Source organism: Haplochromis burtoni, unplaced genomic scaffold, assembly GCF_018398535.1.
Source record: "Haplochromis burtoni strain Fernald_Lab_line unplaced genomic scaffold, NCSU_Asbu1 Contig_3, whole genome shotgun sequence".
In the NCBI taxonomy this organism is placed as follows: domain Eukaryota; kingdom Metazoa; phylum Chordata; class Actinopteri; order Cichliformes; family Cichlidae; genus Haplochromis; species Haplochromis burtoni.
The window spans coordinates 3,094,707-3,115,617 of NW_024582364.1; the positions used below are offsets into that span (position 1 = coordinate 3,094,707).

Consider the following 20,911-nt stretch of genomic DNA (forward strand, 5'->3'; position numbering starts at 1 on the left):
CCCTGGCATAATGACTAATATTTAAAAAAAGATGATGTGAAGGGAAAATAGCTAGTTTTAATAATTGAGTGAAACACAGCTCCCCTGCTGGTCAAGTGAGAGACATCAATTTAGCCCTGCCAAATCTAAGTAGGCTCATCCGCATTTGACCCAGCATGACAGAAAATGAGGTCAGTAATGAGAAAGAGATGAATAGTTAGCTGAAAATAGAGAGGTTCTAACAGAACCGCGCAGCAGAGTTACTCGAGTAGTCGCTTTCCCCAGAGAGACTGAAGTCCAAAAAGCTGGGCTCAAGAACAATAATACTCTGTATGCAGCCTCTATGAATGTGGGTGTGTGTATGTTTTTGTGTGGACTGTTGTGTGAGAGTCTGTTTTGGTTTCTGTATAAACACTAGCTTTTCTCTGACATCTGATGTGGGGTTATATTATAGTGTCTTTTAATTTTCCAAGAGCAATGGAACGTGAACCTGCCTCATGGCTCCTCCCCCCTCCGCCCCTTTCTATTTTCTTTCTGGCCAAATACTAACTGGTGGGTGATTTGCCAATCAGATATGCATAATCAGTTCTCTCGGATACTAGCGCTCTCCTCTGGCATGGGACTACCTTCCCAGCATGCATCTCTTTTTGAGACAGAGGTTACCACTCACTGAGGGGAATGGCTGATGTTCCATGAATTTCATTGAACCTTTGGCCTTTTTTATTTACATATTTATGATAGCTTATCGAGTTATGAAGGACATAAAAGTCATTGAAATGAAGCGATGAAAGGCCAAGTGACCGGATTAAAGTTCCAACTGGTGCGCTCCTGCTAATGAGTAGCAAACATATAATTAAACGTATAAATAGCTAACTGTATAAACTGATAATTCTCTTTGAGGACACGACTTTTAGCAAAAACATATTGCAAACAGTTGCTTCACTGGCTTTTTAAAAATAATTAGTGCTGCTTTAAATGAATAAGAATGTAAGTAAGGTCAAAGCAGAGTAACATGAGAAGACAGAATGTCACAGCATGACAAAGACGCGTAGGGACTGTGAGGAGGGGGTGTGAGCGTTACTCAGCAGATTGCAGGGGCTGATTTAATGGTGGAATGACATTTTCCCACATGCTCCACATCCCCTGCCTGCAGGAGTCACCCTCAGCTGGAAATTCTCCGTCACTCTAATCAATAACCCGACGTCTAGGCTGGCTGCCCCCCCATTATCACTGTGATATACTGTGTGTATGTGTGTGTAACCTGTATGTGTATAGCGCGGAAAATCAAGTGCCACTGTTAGCAGCTGCTCCAGCGTGCGATGCTAATATGGCACGCTTCTCATCTCCCAGATGCCTAGCTGAGCTCTCCGTGATAGATGATAGCAGGTCGCATGCGTGTGTCGGCATGTGTGTAAATGGATAAATAAAGACAGAGCGAGCCAACTCCTGTGAAGGTCACTGATCTGCCAAAGGGCCAGCACGCTGAAAGCCACTGGTCACTGGTGTTTAAACGTACAACAGGCGTCTTTGCTGTGTTTGTTTGCTAAACATTCAAACGTGAAGGTTTAGCTGTACTATGAAGGAAGGGTTTGTTTATGGGTGTGTTGAATCTCACTCTGTGCTCACTTTAATTAAAAAGCATGGGTAAACTACACTTAGTTGAGATGTATAGATTTTTCTCTCTTGCAAAACTAACAGGATGAAACCACACTCTTCAATCACCCTTGTCTTTTCGTTAATACTTTTATTCACTGTCTCTAGATTTTCTCGTCTTCGGAGCCTCAATCTCTCCAACAACCACCTTGGCCAGTTCCCCCTGGCTATCTGTGACATACCCACTCTGACAGAGGTCAACCTCAGCTGTAACTACTTGGCCTCTGTCCCCAGCTCTGTGGGTGCCATGACCAAGTAAGTAAAAAGAAGAACGTGCTGAGAACACAGAAGTTTTTTTGTTTGTTTTTTTTACCAAAACTTTGAAAACCAACGGTAGTCATGACTGTAAAATCAAAATATTTTATAGAGTCAGAACATGAATATATCTGAGTTCTAGTTCAGAAGGATTCTTTTTACTTTTGGTTTTGCTTTTTGTGTTTACCTTGCTTGTCAACTATATGCACAGCAGTGGCAGTGCACTAAGTCCTTGGGAATTGCCCAACTCTGTTCTGTACAGAACCGAAGCTTCTGACTTGGGGCAAAGCTTACTTGCATAGATGCCATTTGAGTTTAACTAATGAACCTTTTCGTAGACCAACCTCTTCAAGCATTTACATAGTCAAATCTGAAAGTTACCTGGCAACAGTCACGTGACATGGCAACCACAATGATATATACATTCCTACTTCCAACATATAAGAAAACACCATAAGCTGTACATGTGATTCTGTGGTTTTTGCTGTAGTTCTCGAGTATTCCCAGAGTCTTTTACTATATTATTGAGCAGATTTGTTATTATGAATGCCGTTTTGTCCGTCTCTTGTTTTGGTGAACACCTTAAGTTTTTTTTAAAAAATTCCAAGCTACTTACTTTTCCAAGAAATACTCTTTTTGGCTGTACAAAATTTCATAATTCTGAGCCAGCATTTTGAAGAGGATGGAACATAGGTAATGTTGTTAGCTCAATGGCACTTTTTTCTCCTTTTCTTTCCATTACTAGTCATTCGCTGTAGAAAAAAGCCCCATTACTGGCTCTTTAAAGCAGTGACAAAACATATACTTAAAAAATAAAGTCAGGACTTTGACCTTTAAAATCCTTGCACGTTTGGTCGATTTTACTCCACTTTGAATTTAGGGATTACGGGAATCAGTCTAGTAACTAGGGCAGCACTTGCAGTCTGGGTAATAATAGAGGTCCTTTAATTCAGCCTTTCTTCAAAACCTACAGGTATGTTTGCACATAAGAAATTAATCTCTGGAAATTATCTAGCATACCTGTAAATTCCTGAAGTGGCCAGTAGTGCATTTATGCAGCTACTGCCATCTACTGGGCATCAAGTTCACTGAGTTTTGGAAATGGCAATTGTTTTGTTAGTCCTGCTTGATACAACATGTCACAACAAGCACACTAACTATATATAGAAATACAATTGTGGTCTTTCTGTGTGATCTGTGTGATCTTTCATTAATTATGCCAACTGTCTAATCACATGTATTTGTCTCAGTTTGCAGACATTCCTACTGGATGGAAACAGCTTAAATGAACTGCCCAATGAGCTGGGTTCCTTGCAGAGGCTGAGTTACTTGGGCCTTTCCTTCAATCAGTTCAACCACGTGCCCCAGGTGCTGGAGCGGCTGTCCTCCATGGAGAAGCTCTGCATGGCTGGCAACCACCTAGAGACTCTTACCCTGCAGAATTTCAGACTGCTCCATGTCAAACACATCGACCTAAGGTATGACATGGTGTCCTAATTATTACCCATTTATTCACTATGAAGACGAGAACAGCATGTCCTAAGAGTTTGTCCCAGGGTTACATGTGACACTGAGAACATGCACACATGCGTAAATACTAGAAAACAAAAATAAAAGGAGAAGGCCAAAACACAAGCAGATTGCCAGACAGCACAAAACGGGGAAATCATTTGCCTACCGCGTCTCCCGTTGTCTGAAAAAGTGCAGAGCTGGTGTGACTTGCACTATTTTACAGTTAATACTTTACTTTTTCTTACTTTTCTTGGCCGGGGTTTGTAAATTAGTTGTTTTCTGTCCAGCATCAACACATTTTTGGACAAAGATCACTCGGTGTCACTGATGAGTTTACATTTCATACAACATTGTGAAACTCTGCTTTCTTAACAAGGAAGTGCAGTTATGAATGATTTGATGTTCTGAAAAGAAATTTCAGTTTAATAAATTTAAAAAGCTCCTTTCGGCGGTTTTGAAGTTGTTCTTAAGGCTGGAAAATTTTGTAAACTTTTTAATCCAGCTAAACTGAGCAGAACCAGTTCTGGACCAAAGTCACATATTTATGCTTCTTTTATCTCTTATTCATTCTTGGGTTCTTATCGATTGATATCTTGAACAATTCAAGATAAACTGTTAACACTCAGGACCAGACTACTAAACAAACTGCACAATATATCAGCAGTCACCCTAGGCATGTTCCCTGCTGTAAAGGCCAAAGTCTGTGCACTTGGATGAACCTTTGCCTCCTTCATGCCTCCTCTTGTCAGGTTGAATAAAATCTCCATCATGGTGCCGGACGAGCCTGACCTACTGAGGCACGTGACCCAGCTGGACGTGAGGGATAACAGGCTGACGGAGCTGGATGCCTCGGTCTTCCCCAGGCTGGAGGTGCTTCACTGCGAGAGGAACCACATCACCAGCCTGAAGGCTAAGGGCTGCTTGCTCAAAGGCATCTACGCCTCCAACAATGGTGAGTTTGGCTTTACTCTGACCTCGCACATTTCTAAACTGAGATCACTGATTTGTATCTTTCTTTTCTGAATTTCAACACATAATGTATGTGTGTGTATGTGTGGATATGTAACACCTCAAAGACATCACCATGTTTTTATATATATTACTTCCATGTTCGTCTGCATACACCCTTAATCCTCATCAGTGCAGCAGTCTCACATCATCCCTCTCTAACATGTCATCACCATCCTCCCCTGCCTAATGCTTCCCCCATTTTCCATTTACCTGCATTTATAATAGACCTTTGTAGGAGACCTTGTCTGTCCTTGCTGTAAGTTAATGTGTTTGGATTTCTCCCTACAGAGCTCCGACAGCTAGATGTCAGCCCTGTGCCCTCCAATCTGAGTTACATGGATATCTCGAGGTGAGAGAAATTCCAGAAATGTACATGAATTTAAAAAATGAATAAATAAAACAGAAATATTTGGAAGTTCCTTCTGAAAGTAAATGCATCTTATTTACAGTACATCTGCCCTACAAGAGCAGAAGGGCAGCAGTTGTTCAGTGTGATGCTTTAAAGATTGTGCAACTACACAAAATTAGGAAATACACGGTCTCTGCAAGTGGAGTGAAATATAAACTTAGAGATGTCCTTTTTAACCATGCTAATCCTGACCTTCTGCACTTACTGTAGCTGTAGTCAATAAAATGCATGAACTAATCACTGCACTTTCCAATACCTTTAAATCAAAATGCTAGTGTTAAAGAATTCACCCATAAGTCACACAGAGCTTACTTCTATTCACTTTGTCTTTAACTTCTTAAAAGGGCATTGTCCACGAGACTGTCACACTTAAGAAAGATCGCATCTTTTAAAAGTTGTATTTATCTTTTTTTTAATCTTTTGTTTAGCTGTTTATCTTTTGGTAAACTGAATCTGAAAGATAGTAAAATGTAAACAAACAAACCAAAGCTGAAGTTTAATATATGGAGCGTTGCAGACTGGTAGGATTCATCATCATCGTCTCTCCTTCTCTTCCCTCAGGAACCATATGGAGTCCTTGCCAGACTGGCTATGTGAAGCTAAGAAACTGGAAGTCCTGGACGCGAGCCACAACCTCATTGCTGAGCTACCGGCACGGTGAGTGCCTCACACAGCAAAACCTGTAAATGCTGTACAATACTGCATTATTCCCCCTGCCCTTTGCTGGCCTGTCATTTATCCCCCAAAAGGCCTCATAAATCACACAGATAGCCTATAACCTCCGCAGCATCCATCCATTCTCTTCTCCTTTATGTACCCTTTTAGAAGGTCAGTTGAGTTGCACCTCTTCGTCTTTTCTATGTCTTACATCGGCTGTGTCAAACTTGCTCCACTCCTTTTCTCTTTCTTCCTCTCTCTCTCTACCTCTGGCCCCCTCATTGTCTGTAGATTTATTTTTTACCCAATAAGTGTCAGGATGATGAATTTCAGCCGCGGGCTCCACTAGAGGCACTGCTATTTTTTGATATTTTTTTTTCTCCCATTCTTATCCATACTGTCATCATCCTTCTGCACTATTGTCATTTTTAATACTGTTTCAGGCTTCCCTGGTTACAGTCGTTCAAGGACCGGTGTGGAAAAAAGTGTCACCTTATCTATTTACCAACCAGTCTATCGATCTATCTTCATCTATATTGCCATCTAGCTATCACTGTGCAACACTTTTTTTTACACGTTTTTACGAGGCCCTTCCTGTTTGTCTTTAATCTTCTAGCAGTGACCTAACCATCTATATATTCTTCTTGCTGCAGGTTGTTATGCAGCAACAGTCTGAGGAAGCTCAGTGCTGGACATAACCAGCTGCAGAAGCTGCCTGAAAGAGTTGAGCGCCCTCTGCTGGAGGTTTTGGATGTACAACACAATCAACTGGTTGAGTTGCCCTGCAACCTGTTCCTCAAATCTGACAGGTAGCATTTATTATCAGCTGAAAGTGATTTTTCTTTGACTAATGTTCACCTGACAAGAAGATTAAATGTAGGGACAGTGCAGGTAAATGAAGATAAAGCACAGAAATTCTAATTAGGAGTTTCCTGTGAAGGACAAGACCACCAAGGGCAAGGATGACAGGCAAATAAAAAACAATCAGTCTGTAGAAGGACATGTTTTTTGCAGTGAAGTATTAAGTAAGAATTTATGGAGTAGTTTGCAATTAAAATGAATCATCTCAGTGTTGTCTGTCCCTCTCTGAAGGAGATTTTTTTTTCTCCTTTCAGCTTACGATGCGTAAATGCATCAGCTAATAAGCTGGAGCACCTGCCACCATCCAGTCTGTCAGAGGAAAGCCACAGCATCCTGCAGGAATTCTACCTGACCAATAACCGACTGACAGACAAGTGTGTACCCATGCTAACAGGCCATACACACCTACGAGTTTTGCACATGGCCTACAACCATCTCCAGACTTTCCCAGCCAGGTAAAAAAGTCATATGTTAAAGGGGACTTATTCCTTTCCTTAATCTCTGTCATATATGCACAAAAGCAATGTGACGCCTACCTACACACAAACTTCTCACCCATATATGCCGATGCTATAGTGATGCCTGTGCACAGTTTTTGGGCTGATGCTAATGCCAGAGGACGTTGGGGACTCTGCAGTCATTGAGTCAGCACTACATTTTTAAAGATTTTTATGCACCCCAATCCACAACGTTGCATGCTCTTAGTTGCTGTTGTTCCTAAACACTTGCACTTTGCAATAACACCACTTACAGTCGGGTAAGTATCTGGTAGTGATATAGGAACAAAGAACTTTCACCAACTGACTTGTTGCAATTAAACATCCTATTGCAGTGCCTTGCTTGAATTCAGTGAGCTCTTTAGAACGACCCATTCTCAAAGAAATTTTCTGTCAAGTCAGACTGGATGACTTACGTGCTTGATGTTGTACACCTGTTGCAATAGAACCGAAAACACCTGAATCCAGAGATTAAGACGTGTGGCTCAATGTTTTCACATGTACCATTTCTGCTCTGGGATCGGTATGATGTCACTAACTTAACACACGCAAGGTGAAGGTCAGATGACTGCCACAACCGGGATCAGTATGCCATTTGTACTGGGGGGGGGGGTTGTCTTTTGACTAAGCAATTGATTGTTTCAGTACTATTTTACACACTTGACTTCACCTACTGCTCTCTCTGATCTTTCAGTAAAATGGCTAAGCTGGAGGAGCTGGAGGAGGTGGACCTGAGTGGCAACATGCTGAAGACTGTCCCCACCACCATTATGAACTGCCGGCGAATGCACACACTCATAGCCCACTCTAATGCCATTGAAGTCTTTCCTGAGGTCATGCAGCTGATGGAGATGAAAGTAAGTCAGGGGCAATAATGCATATCTTTGATGCCCTGACTTTGTAATGCATGTGCATTTGTGCGAGTATTGACATCTGCTCTTTGTTGTTGTCAGTGTGTGGACCTGAGCTGTAATGAGCTGAGTGAGATCACTCTACCAGAGAATCTACCCCCAAAGCTCCAGGAGCTGGACCTCACTGGAAACCCTCGCCTAAACCTGGACCACAAGACTCTTGAGCAGCTAAAGTATGTCTGGGTTTTTTTTTGTTTTTTTGTTTTTGGGGGGTGGGGTGTTTAGTCCTGCAGTTTTTTTTTGTTTTATATGCGCCATCATAGTCCCGTTAATGTGGCTTCAATTTGTACTTTGCATACAGGGAATCTGAGTTACCACATGATGTATGTTTAGTATTTTATTTCACGTATGGCTGTTAGAAATACTTCAAGTGGTTTTCGTTTCTTTTTGCCCCCAAAACAGTGCGGTGAATTTGACCTTGTTTGCGTTTTCTTGTTTTTCAGCAATATTCGCTGCTTCCGTATCGATCCACCTCCGACCTTTTCATCGAGTGAGGCGTCTGGTGGGCCTGCTGTGTGGAGTCATGGTTACACAGAGGCCTCGGGCGTCAAGAACAAGTAAGCACAATTCAATCAATGATGAAATGACAACCAGCACCGCCACACTCGCCCGTTGAAGCTGCACTAATCGCAACCTCTTGAGAGTGCACATCGTTGAAGCCGTGCGACTCAAATGAAGGAAATGTTAAAGCGGTGCTCGTTGAAAGCAAGAACTGTGTACATTCACATCCTGTGTGGACTAAATTGCTAATTCAGCATTTGAAAGTGCGTTCTGATGGCAAGTCTTCTATATCAAGGTTCTGCTTTACAGTCAAAGGAGTCATTTAAGGCATTGCTTATGCATAGCATATGGAGTGACATGATAAATAGTTGCACAGGGGAGTTGTGGTCCTAAGAGCTCTCATTCTTTCCTCTTTCAGACTCTGTGTTGCTGCCCTTTCGGTAAACAGCTTCTGTGGGAGTCGTGAAGCTCTGTATGGTGTGTTTGATGGAGACAGGAATGTGGAAGTGCCCTACCTCCTGCAGTGCACAATGAATGATGTGCTGGCGGAAGAAATTCACAAGACAAAGAGCGAAGAGGACTATATGACCAACACCTTCCTTGTCATGCAAAGGTTTGCAATAGATTCTACATGCCTCGTCTTCACTGTATGTAACAAATTTCTCATTTCTGCCTCAAAAACCTCATCCTCTTCCCGTCTTTCCTTCTTCCACCCTTGCAGGAAGCTTGGAACTGCAGGACAGAAACTGGGTGGCTCGGCAGCGCTGTGTCACATTCGCCATGACCCCACTGACCCTGGTGGCTGCTTCACCCTCACGGCTGCTAATGTGGGAAAGTGCCAGGCCATTCTGTGCCGTGATGGAAAGCCGTTGTCTCTGTCACTCCTTCACAATGTAGGGCTGGAGGAGGAATACCGCAGGATCAGGCAGCACAAAGCTATCATCACTGAGGTAGAGATCTTTTTTTTTTCAGAGTACTGAAAAATTGGTGTAAAGTACATTCATGTAAATGCAGTATTACTTGCATCCTGCCTGAACACTATTGATTTGTATCTCTTTCTTTTTTCTTTTCTCCACAGGACAACAAAGTGAACGGTGTAACTGATTCTACACGAATCATGGGCTACTCCTTCCTCTACCCTTCTGTCATCCCTTGTCCCTATGTGCAGACAGTCACTCTAACCCCTCAGGATGAGTTCTTCATTCTCGGTAGCCGTGGCCTGTGGGATGCTGTGTCCCCCACAGAGGCGGTGGAGGCTGTTCGGAATGTCCCCGATGGCCTGGCTGCTGCTAAAAAGCTTTGCACATTGGCGCAGGGCTACGGCTGCACCGACAGCCTCAGCGCCGTCGTTGTGCAGCTCAATGTGAGTGAAGACTGCTGTTCCTGCTGTTGTTCTGACCCTCCCCAGCCACCTCCCAGTCCAGGCTTGGGACCTTATCCTCCATCGTCCTCTGCCATCAAGGAGAGACCCTCAGACGGCTCCCTCCCTGTTCCCCCCTCCTCCTGTAGTGAAATTAGCAGTGAGATTAGCACCAGTGAGATGAGCAGTGAGGTGGGCTCTACCGCCTCATCGGACGAGCCTCCACAGAGTTCCTTGGTCCTACTGCAAGAGCAGTCCCACCACCCTCACCTTCACTTGCACCATCAGGCCCACTTGCTGCCTCTACAGCACCAGCAGGCTCACACAAGTACCCAGCCCTGCCACTATCTTTTCCCGGGTTCAGAGCTGCCTTCATCCCGAAGCTGCTGTGCCCTCCACCCTGCCTGCTTAGCACACTCCTTTCAGAGGCAGCTCTCTAGTGCCACTTTCTCCAGCGCCCTTTCTGACAACGGGCTGGACAGCGAGGATGAAGAGCCCATCGCTGGGGTTTTCTCTAACGGTAGCCGTGTGGAAGTAGAGGCAGATGTTCACTGCCTGAAAGCACAGTCCTGCTTGTCCTCATCACCCAAAACACCGGTACCCTCATCCTCCAGTCAGGAACGCAACCTGCTCACACTTCCCCCACCTCCTCCACCACCGTGCACCCCAGAGCCCCTAGAGGAGGGGATTGACATGAGCCAAGGGGAGGCTGAGAACGGGCTTGAAAGGGATGAGTCATGGCCGGGAGCTGGAGTGGGATGCGGGGATGGAGGGAAGCTAGCAGGCAAGAGAAGGGTTAATGGGTCCGTGGCACAGCAGGAAAAGAGCCACAACCTTATTGAGGTGGCTGCTGATGCTCCCTCCAAGAAGTCCGGGGGTTACTTCACAGCTCCAGCCCAACCTGACCCAGACGACCAGTTCATCATCCCACCCGAGCTGGAGGAAGAGGTGAAGGAAATCATGAAGCAGCATCAGCAGAAACAGCAGAAGCCTGCTGGGACAGATCAACCCACAGACTACTATGACACCCCTCTCTGAACAGCATTACCAACTTTGGCCTCATCTTCTTTACATGAACTAAACTGGTCTGATTTTCCTACACATGGACACAAACAAATGAGATTCGGCGAGAGGCTGTAAAATGCACACTGAAAAGTTTCATCAAGCTTTTTCTGTGTAGTCTCTCTTCTCCACGCAGCCCTGTCATTGGAGAGAAATGCACTGTAACCCGCTCCAGTTATAGAATAAAACAAGCAAATGAGCCCTTTAATGATACTCAATCCTCTTGAAAAGCCTATGGACGCAGCTCCAAGTGTCCATGGTCGTGCCCTTCTCACAGACTGTGGAACATTTATTTTTTACATTAGACAACCAGCTGAGTATGTAATCAACACTAGTCTCTTTGCTATAGCATTAGCTTGCCACAACACTTGTTAATATAAATAACAATTCAATGGTTTGTTTGTTTGTTTTTTAAAGAACTTACCATATCTTTTAATGTGAAAGCAGTGAAGTTTCTGGAAGAACTTTTTAAAAGCAGAGACACATAATCTTTTTATTATCAGTGAACTATGTTGAATGGTACACCAATAATACCACATCTAACTGTTGTAGATAGGGCACTTACAATACTGTATTTCTTCAGTAAATCATGGCTCTTGGCCTGTAAAATGGCATAGAAATTTTTTTGTAGAAATTTTCAATACTAACTCCTAGGAGTTGCATACTCTTTATGGTGACTCAGTCACTTTTACTAATCTTCTCTGAGAGAAATGGTGATTTTTTTTCTCCAATGATTGTAAATAAGAGAAATGTTGTATACTGAGGCTTTTAAAGGAACTGTATGTCGGTGAAGGTTTTAGTGGCGGGGAGGATGCGTTTGTTTGCAGTTATGGAGGTGTCACCCTCCCTTTCCCCTTTATCTTACAGTGTAAGCCCACACACACACAGACACACAAATGTAAATGTGCAGTAGCAGGTCAGAAAACCCAACATTCCATGCAGTATAACTACACTAAGTGGCTCTGGTTTGCCCCACTCCAACTGTGATGTCCTGTAGTCATCACTGCATCTACTGAACACTAATAGACCGATCTTTGCATGCACACACACACCGATGCAGACATGACATGCATACAAGCACACATACACAGACACTTGGTTAACATTAGTCCCACCTCCCTCCTACAGTAACTGTTATCACCGGCATGACTGTGTCAAGTTCAGTAATACAAACAAATATATCCACATGGAAAAGAAACAACACAAATGTTCCTGTCTTTGGTATAATAAATTTTAAATTTGTGAATATACTTCATGTTGTCTAGGACTGTTTTTTAACAAATGAATTCATACATAAAATCAGGTTATCATGATTTTTTATTAATTTTCTTGATACACTAATAATGATGCATCGCTCTGCTGTGTTTCCACTGAATGACCAGTAAGGGGCAGTCTAATGTAATATTTTGATCCAGTACAGAATACAAAAGTCTTATTTCTATATCATCAAAAGCCTTGTTTTTTACAGTATTTAGCAGGGAAAAAAATATTTTAAACATTTTCAACTATTTGTTTTTGCTGTGTTCTTCTGTTCACCAAGTTGTCATTGTGAAGTTCAGGGTCTGCCTCTTGAAGTCTCTAACTAGCATGTGAGTTCAGGATGACGGCGTTATTATTATTATTATTCGTGCGTTTTTTATACTTTTTCTTCATGCAGATGACACTGACTACTGTAACTACCAACATTACTGCCAGTACAGATAGAGAAGAGGCAAGTGCAAGGGTGGTTTTGTCACTGTTGGACCCTCTGTGCTGACATCTATCCCCGTAGTACCACCAGTCGTCACCCACGTCACACCTGGACACCAGAGGAAAAGGATGAACATGAGAGACAGAAAACATACTTGAAGGTTTACCCAGTATTCACCACGTAGCTGATCGTGATGGTGGAAATTAGAGAAGGCTAAAGGTACAACTGAAACATTTGTGTGTTTAAATGTTGAATACCATAAGGTCTTCAAGGGAATACAAACATTTTGTGAAATACGCTCATACATTTACAATGAGTTACATGAATCTGGTACCACTTTCATGACCACATTGTAAATATGTAACTAGAATCAAAGAAACAATGAGTGACATCTTCCTGAACTCTGTCCAAAGGTAACAAATTTAACAAAAACAGTATAAAACCTGAAATCTGGCATGACATAGAATTTTGATTTGATGTGTAACAGGTTGTTTGACTGTCCAAACTAATCAAGTGCTTGACACTCTTAATGTGCTTGCTGACAGGACATAATTAGTTCACAGTGATATAAAACACAATATGAGAGGTTCAGTAGCACCTCTCAATCTTTTTTCTAAATAGGTGCACTTAAAACAAGTGTTCAACTGTTGCCAAAAATGGACAACACATTGATATAATATTAAAGTGTGTTAACGTCCATTTTTTGGTAAATGCCGTGAAGTTAGCATAGTGGATGACATCAAAAGTGCTCACCTGCAAGCAGGTTTGCCTTCATCCACGACACAGACACCGCCATTCTGGCATTGCACATTGTAGCAAACTTCAGAAGGTATGATGGTGACAGGCTGTGAAGTTGTAGGAGGCAGGGGCTGGCTCACAGTTAAATGGGACACATCTGAAGAAGAGGAGCAAATGAGACAGCAGGTTAAAGAAACCCACGTGAAAGAGCTAATTGTTTGGATTACCTGCTGTGACCTGACCTGAGGGTTAATAAATCCTAGATGTGATCATGTATGCCGAATTACATAGTCCTACTTGTGCTGCTTGCTGAATTAGCATTACAGAATATGTTCGGATTTACAAAAAAATGGTACATTTACAAAATTAAAATGCATCTTGTATATCTGGTGCTTTTACCCTCCATGGTGAGGAGGAAGATGGCATCTCCTCCCTTGATAAAATCTCTGCTTTTAGCTCTGAGATGGGTGAGATACGCTGCAGTTCCATAGCCTGGCCCTCGGAAATACTTTGATCCGTCTGTATCTGTGACCTCAACGCCGACCTTACGAGGATCATCCCAGAAAAATTCATCAGAGCCTGTTAAAAAGAATATTAAAAGAGTGCAAAAATTGTAATACAGCAAAAAGCCATGATTTCATGATTTGTTTGTAATTTGCAAACAATTTCTGCGACTCTTTTTGAAAAAAGTTGAAATGACTGCACCTGCTGCCTTCATGTTGGGGTCAGTGGTGATGCTGCGCTGGTTGGACATGCGCTTTTGAATATGTGGATGCTGGTCCATTAGCATCATGGTTATCTGTTTCCAAGGACATGGCCATATCTGTCCTGTGTCCCCTTCACGGGCCACCAGATGAGCATAGGCTGACAACTGCCCCTGGTAGCCCTCTCTACCGCTGGGGTAAAGCATCATTTGGAAGGTATAACCCTCTTTAGAGGTGAATAGGGGGCTAAATATAGGTGTGTTTATTGGGGTGTTTTCCATAACATGACTGAAGTTTTTAACTCTCCAAATAAATTCTGGGCAGGTGGTCTCTGAAACGTTGATGTCATCCAAAGACTGTCCACCTGATGGGGGCCCAGCTTCCACTTTGGTCCCTTCAAAGACTACGCGGAATTTCATTTTAGCATCTAGACTGACGTGGTGCAGTTGCCAAAGCTCCTGAGGGGACCCTGTTATGGCACATGAGTAAATGCACTGAATGTATTAAAAAGCAAGTGTACAAACCTGATATTTCAAGCAATATTCTGACAGTAGATTGTGAACAGAAGTAAGATTTCCAAAAATGTCACCTTCTATGGTCTTTATAAGGCGCAGACTTCCATTGGGGTTAGCTTTGTCATACTCTCTGACATAGACCTTCAGTGTGTCACTGGGCCCAGCACTGTTGTAATAGAAGAACTGCAGACATTGGTAGCCTCTTTTGGGGTAAAGCAATCTACTTTCCAGCAGAGCTTTGTCCCCAGTATTGGCTCTGCCGGTGTTGAAGTGCATAAAATACCCAGAGCCTAAAGATATAAGTTTCACTTCATTAATAGGTTCGGTATCTAAGCATGTTTGCACAGTGGATAATAAGACATAAGAGTACTCAAGCCAATCCAAAGCTACAGTGGCTTGCAAAAGTATTCGGCCCCCTTGAACTTTCCCACATTTTGTCACATTACAGCCACAAACATGAATCAATTTTATTGGAATTCCACGTGAAAGACCAACACAAAGTGGTGTACACGTGAGAAGTGGAACGAAAATCATACATGATTCCAAACATTTTTTACAAATAAATAACTGCAAAGTGGGGTGTGCGTAATTATTCATCCCCCTTTGGGCTGAGTGCAGTCAGTTGCCCATAGACATTGCCTAATGAGTGCTAATGACTAAACAGAGTGCACCTGTGTGTAATCTAATGTCAGTACAAATACAGCTGCTCTGTGACGGCCTCAGAGGTTGTCTAAGAGAATATGGGAGCAACAACACCATGAAGTCCAAAGAACACACCAGACAGGTCAGGGATAAAGTTACTGAGAAATTTAAAGCAGGCTTAGGCTACAAAAAGATTTCCCAAGCCTTAAACATCCCACGGAGCACTGTTCAAGCGATCATTCAGAAATGGAAGGAGTATGGCACAACTGTAAACCTACCAAGACAAGGCCGTCCACCTAAACTCACAGGCCGAACAAGGAGAGCGCTGATCAGAAATGCAGCCAAGAGGCCCATGGTGACTCTGGACGAGCTGCAGAGATCTACAGCTCAGGTGGGGGAATCTGTCCATAGGACAACTATTAGTCGTGCACTGCACAAAGTTGGCCTTTATGGAAGAGTGGCAAGAAGAAAGCCATTGTTAACAGAAAACCATAAGAAGTCCCGTTTGCAGTTTGCCACAAGCCATGTGGGGGACACAGCAAACATGTGGAAGAAGGTGCTCTGGTCAGATGAGACCAAAATGGAACTTTTTGGCCAAAATGCAAAACGCTATGTGTGGCGGAAAACTAACACTGCACATCACTCTGAACACACCATCCCCACTGTCAAATATGGTGGTGGCAGCATCATGCTCTGGGGGTGCTTCTCTTCAGCAGGGACAGGGAAGCTGGTCAGAGTTGATGGGAAGATGGATGGAGCCAAATACAGGGCAATCTTGGAAGAAAACCTCTTGGAGTCTGCAAAAGACTTGAGACTGGGGCGGAGGTTCACCTTCCAGCAGGACAACGACCCTAAACATAAAGCCAGGGCAACAATGGAATGGTTTAAAACAAAACATATCCATGTGTTAGAATGGCCCAGTCAAAGTCCAGATCTAAATCCAATCGAGAATCTGTGGCAAGATCTGAAAACTGCTGTTCACAAACGCTGTCCATCTAATCTGACTGAGCTGGAGCTGTTTTGCAAAGAAGAATGGGCAAGAATTTCAGTCTCTAGATGTGCAAAGCTGGTAGAGACATACCCTAAAAGACTGGCAGCTGTAATTGCAGCAAAAGGTGGTTCTACAAAGTATTGACTCAGGGGGCTGAATAATTACGCACACCCCACTTTTCAGTTATTTATTTGTAAAAAATGTTTGGAATCATGTATGATTTTCGTTCCACTTCTCACGTGTACACCACTTTGTGTTGGTCTTTCACGTGGAATTCCAATAAAATTGATTCATGTTTGTGGCTGTAATGTGACAAAATGTGGGAAAGTTCAAGGGGGCCAAATACTTTTGCAAGCCACTGTAAAACTGAAACATAAACTAGTTTCACATTTTACAAGTCTGTCATAAAAAAATGTTTAGTGTGATCTCATAAACAAGAGACCACACTAAATATGTTCACATGTTCCTATGAAGATATTTTTTCAAATGTTCTATGCAGAGGAGATTTTGGTACACTAAGAAGTATCTGAACATTGTTTTAAGAAAGAATTGTAAAAATATGAACCTATCCTTTCATACATTTCATAGTAGATTGCTCTCACCAGTGCATTTGCCCATGTTGGAGTAATCAGTGTCAGGCCCTCCAGTAGCTGTTGTAACCCTGTCCCAATCTGCCTGATCCCCTTGTCCCTGTATCATACCACAGATGTTTTCACGTTCAAAGTCGCACGAGTCCAGAAAGGTGGAACCTTGAGCTGCAGAGCAGATTTCATAAACACACATAAACAAGTGTTGCAGCACTTTGAACCGCAATAAACTATAAAAAAAAATCAAGGGACAAGCCATGTCATGAACATCATTATTGATGAATGTAACAAAACATGAAGTTAAACAGATCAGTACTGCAGGTGCAGGACAAGTTGACTTTTATAATGGAGAAAATAAAATAATACTTGTGCACTGACTGCTGAATCTTACTGCAGTTATAGAGGCGGTTCAGCTTGAGCAGGTCACTGTCGCTGAACTCCATACGCTGACCAATGATGTCACTGAAAGCAGGGATCTTGGTGACGATGGTGGGCTCCGTGCCGTTCTTAAAAGCAGTTTTACTGTAGTGCATCATGGAGCTGTAGTCGTAGGGGACGCCCAAAGAGCTGGAGGTGGTGTCATCATAGGTGTTAAAATTGTGTCCTTTACCTGCAAATTGGACATACATAAAGGCGCCATTGCAGTTTCATCCATTGTGACATTGCATTACTTATTATTGTATGATTCATATGACTTGGACCATAAATGCTGCTTATCAACAGGTGTCAGAGACTGCTGACTTATAAAAGTACTCATATAACAATACTTGGGTAAACAGGTACGTCATGAAGAAATCACCACATAAAGAGATAAAACTTTATGAGAGGATGAACAGCCAGTGTTTAAACACTGTAGTTTGGTTGGATGAATAACAGTAACAATACCCTCTGTAATGCGGTCCCACATGATTTCGACATAATCATCACGGTCTGCCCTGGACTGCTCGTGCCAGAAACCCAGCGCATGAAGGAACTCATGTTCAATGGTGGCAATGTGGTCACAGTTTGTTCCTATAGACAGTCTCTGCTTCCCAACATGCCGGTTGCCAACAGAGGAGAAACAGCTTATGAAAAGAAAATGAGGCTTTTGTGAAGATCAGATAAACTCCCAGTGTCTTCTTGCCAATACTTTTCTGTAGTAAAAGTACAGAATAAATACACTCACTGGCCTCTCTGTTAGGTACATCTAATCATCTGCTTCTTAATGCATATATCTAATCAGCCAATCAAATGGTATTAACTCAGTGCAGTTATGCATGGTCAAGTCAACCAGCTGAAGTTGAACTAAACATTCGGATAAGGTAGAAAAGTAATTGAAATGATTTTGAGTGTTCTGTGGTAGTTGGTGCCGGATGGGCTGGTATGAGTGTTCCAGAAACTGCTGATCTACTGGGATTTTCCCACACAACCATCTCTAGAGTTTAGAGAGAGGTATCCAAAAAAGAGAAATACCCAGTGATTGGCAAAAAATGCCTCCATGATGTCAGAGGTCAGAGGAGAATGGCTCGACGTGTTCGACTTGAGAGAAAGGCAATGGTCACTCAGTTAAACAATCAAATTATCTCTGAATTGACAACATGTTGAACTTTTAAGCAGAGGAGCTACAGCAGTAGCACGCCCAGTACTGCTGCTTTCAGTAGAGAACATGAAAATAGAAAAAACTAGGCAAAACATTGGCTGGTATGATGAGTCTTGATTTCTGATATTGCACTTAGAAAGCCAGGAATAGAACCTTATTGAATCTATGCAATAAAAAATCAAGGCACTACTGAAGGGCAAAGGGGAACCAACATGGTACAAGCAACGTATACTTAATAGAGTGTCCAGTGAGTGTATATAATCCATCTAAAAAGAGATTTTAGAAGAATACGTTCTTCTTGCCTTACCCATCCCCTTTAAAGACAGAAATGTAGTTTGCTTCTCCGCTCCATGGCTTAAAGTCGATGCAGGTCTTGAGCCGGTACTGCTCAAAGGCCTTGAGAATCACACCTTTTGCATTGATCTCTGTGTACAAAATGAAAAATCAGTTTTATTATAGTTGAAAAAAGTTCTTTACGGTACCTTTTTTTAAGAACAACTGTAGCTCCTGCTGAGTTATGATTACAGATGACACCCATACCCATATATTTTTGTGAAAGCACAAAAATATTGGTAATAAAATGTGTTTAAATATCCAATTTATGACATTTGGTTTTTTTTAATCTAAATTTTATCATTAATATTGTTTCCAGAAGCCATTAGTAACATTGCATTTAGTCAAAAAGATTTTATTCTTTATTCTATTTTACTTTATTTTTAACTGCTTCAGATCCCATTGGCTTGTTAAGTAATAAAATAATACATAATCTGAAAAGATTATGTATTTTTTTTCAAGTGCTTGAAAACAAATAACAGGAACAAGATTCATTTTAAAATTAAAATAAAAACATTAAATACTTGTAAACACAGAGCTAATAAAAATAATGCACATTTTCTCATTTATTTTGCTTTATTTATGCCACATGACTGTATATGCAAATATACTGTACTGTAGAGGCTTAAGTATAAAGCTAAATAATTTCAAATTGTAAAGAAAACCCCCCAAACAAACAAAAGGGAAAAAAAACAAGCTCGCTTTTACCCAAGTCATCTTGCATGTAGTATGGGATTGTCTTTGGCCACCTGTACTCTTCCCCTATTATAGAATTTCGGGGTTGCTTCTGCCACAGCCACAAAGAACAAACCACAAACAAAAGAACAAAATATTGAGCCATTGTTGAACTTTAATCCAATCCATTAATTTGTGTTGTTGGGGAAAGAAGTTCAATTAAGTTACCTCATCAAGAACTATGTCCCCTTCTGCAAGGTTCAACCCTGCCTCTGATCAGATTAAAGCACAAAGAAAGTTTAAGAGAACTGAATTTGGAATTTGGAAGAAAAAGAGAACATTTTCTTCTGGGGTTTTTTTTTCTGTTTCTTTTCTAAAATACCTTCATTGATATCAAAAATGTCAAGGTCCCGTCCACCGTCCACATCATAGACTGTAAAATCAAAGTAGTAATTTAACATGAAAATTAGTAAAAAAAAGTAACAAAAACAGTTAAAGTAGCCTTTGCTTGTTTGAGAAAAAAACTTACCTAATAATTTTGCTGCTGGCTAAATATTAAAATAAATGAAAAAGGAATACTGGTTATTGATTTTCAAGTGTATAAAAGTCAACTTTCAAGTTCTCCTAAGACCACTTCTGATAATAAAAACTAAACAAAATGACAATTTCTCACCAAGCAGAGTGTGGTACCACAAAGGAGGCATGCAGTGTAAAGGATGAGCACACCTGTAGGTTCCCTTCCTGCCATGCCATAGAATCTCCCTCTACAAGAGTGTCCAAATAAGACCTACTGAGCTCTGACGGGCATTCAGGAAGAAGAAATCAGAAAAGTGCATTTGGGGTGGAGAAATAAAATGCATTCACAAGTCAATAACTGACAGAGCTATAATGGGCTCAAGTTAAATGACAACTTCAATCCACTCTGTTATCAGCCAATAAATCTTTGCACATTTGCAAGTAGCAGGCCTGATATAAGACATGTTGAAATTTGATAGCAACCCCCTGTTCTATGTGTACATTTCTGTTTTCAGGACATGTACTGTTATTATCGATTTCTATCTACACTGCATTAAAGTCAGCAACACTGTGGAGTGCTGCTGACTTCAACTGAGGATATTGTTGGGTGATAGAAGGAATACTTTGAAGACCTCCTTAATTCCACTGACATGTCTTCTATAGAGGAAGACGTGCCAGTGGGAAGACAAGTGTTCTGACTCATACATTACAGAGGGCAAGGTCACAGCGCAGTTAAGCAACTCCTTGGTGGCAGGCTCCCTGGGATGGATACAGGAGGAACAATGCAGCTTTCGTCCCGGTTGTGGACCAGCTCTTTACCCTCTCGAAAATATTTGTGGATGCATGGGAGTTCACCCAACCACTCTACTTGTGTTTTGTGGACTTAGAGAATGCATTCAGTCGTGTCCCTAAGAGTATTCTGTGGGAGCTGCTCCGGGGAGTATAGGCGCTCTGGCCTGTTGTTACGAGCCATTTGGTCCTTATACAATTGTTGCAAGAGCTTGATCCACATAGCTGGCAATAAGTCGGACTCATTCCCAGTGGGTGATGGACTTCGCCAAGGCTGCCCTTTGCCACCGTTTCTGTTCAGTTGCAAAATGTTTCCACTTGGGTGGTCTCAGGACATCGTCTCTGTTTTTTGCAGATGATGTGGTTCTGTTTGCTTCATTGGGTGGTGGCCTCCAGCTTGCACGTGAGCGGTTTGCAGCCAAGTGAATTAGCACTTCCAAGTCTGGGGCCAGTTGGTCCTCAGCTTGAAAAGGGTGGAGTGCCC

General features: G+C 42.1%; 2 protein-coding genes across 2 annotated transcripts in view; one reads left to right on the forward strand and one right to left on the reverse strand.

Annotated features, from left to right (window-relative positions):
* phlpp1 (PH domain and leucine rich repeat protein phosphatase 1) overlaps window positions 1–11,896 on the forward strand; it is a 45,269-nt gene extending 33,373 nt beyond the window's left edge. Inside the window, exons 5-17 of the mRNA XM_005912676.3 lie at window positions 1,741–1,887; window positions 3,138–3,365; window positions 4,149–4,351; window positions 4,699–4,759; window positions 5,381–5,476; window positions 6,130–6,285; window positions 6,592–6,792; window positions 7,529–7,691; window positions 7,788–7,918; window positions 8,189–8,302; window positions 8,665–8,859; window positions 8,968–9,196; window positions 9,325–11,896. Of these exons, the coding sequence (XP_005912738.1) occupies window positions 1,741–1,887; window positions 3,138–3,365; window positions 4,149–4,351; window positions 4,699–4,759; window positions 5,381–5,476; window positions 6,130–6,285; window positions 6,592–6,792; window positions 7,529–7,691; window positions 7,788–7,918; window positions 8,189–8,302; window positions 8,665–8,859; window positions 8,968–9,196; window positions 9,325–10,644 (3,244 nt within the window). The 3' untranslated portion in view covers window positions 10,645–11,896. The remainder of the gene's footprint in view (window positions 1–1,740; window positions 1,888–3,137; window positions 3,366–4,148; window positions 4,352–4,698; window positions 4,760–5,380; window positions 5,477–6,129; window positions 6,286–6,591; window positions 6,793–7,528; window positions 7,692–7,787; window positions 7,919–8,188; window positions 8,303–8,664; window positions 8,860–8,967; window positions 9,197–9,324) is intronic.
* A 63-nt stretch (window positions 11,897–11,959) lies between these two features.
* On the reverse strand, window positions 11,960–19,922 carry mep1bb (meprin A subunit beta b). The gene is made up of 14 exons (XM_005912673.3): window positions 19,796–19,922; window positions 19,652–19,670; window positions 19,505–19,555; window positions 19,351–19,394; window positions 19,156–19,234; window positions 18,422–18,539; window positions 17,421–17,599; window positions 16,927–17,145; window positions 16,551–16,703; window positions 14,390–14,605; window positions 13,802–14,269; window positions 13,496–13,675; window positions 13,112–13,253; window positions 11,960–12,466 (listed from the first exon to the last, which is right to left on the reverse strand). The coding sequence occupies exons 1-14, from the start codon at window positions 19,868–19,870 to the stop codon at window positions 12,247–12,249; spliced, it is 2,163 nt and encodes a 720-aa protein (XP_005912735.1). The 5' UTR covers window positions 19,871–19,922; the 3' UTR covers window positions 11,960–12,246.
* Window positions 19,923–20,911: the final 989 nt, after the last annotated feature.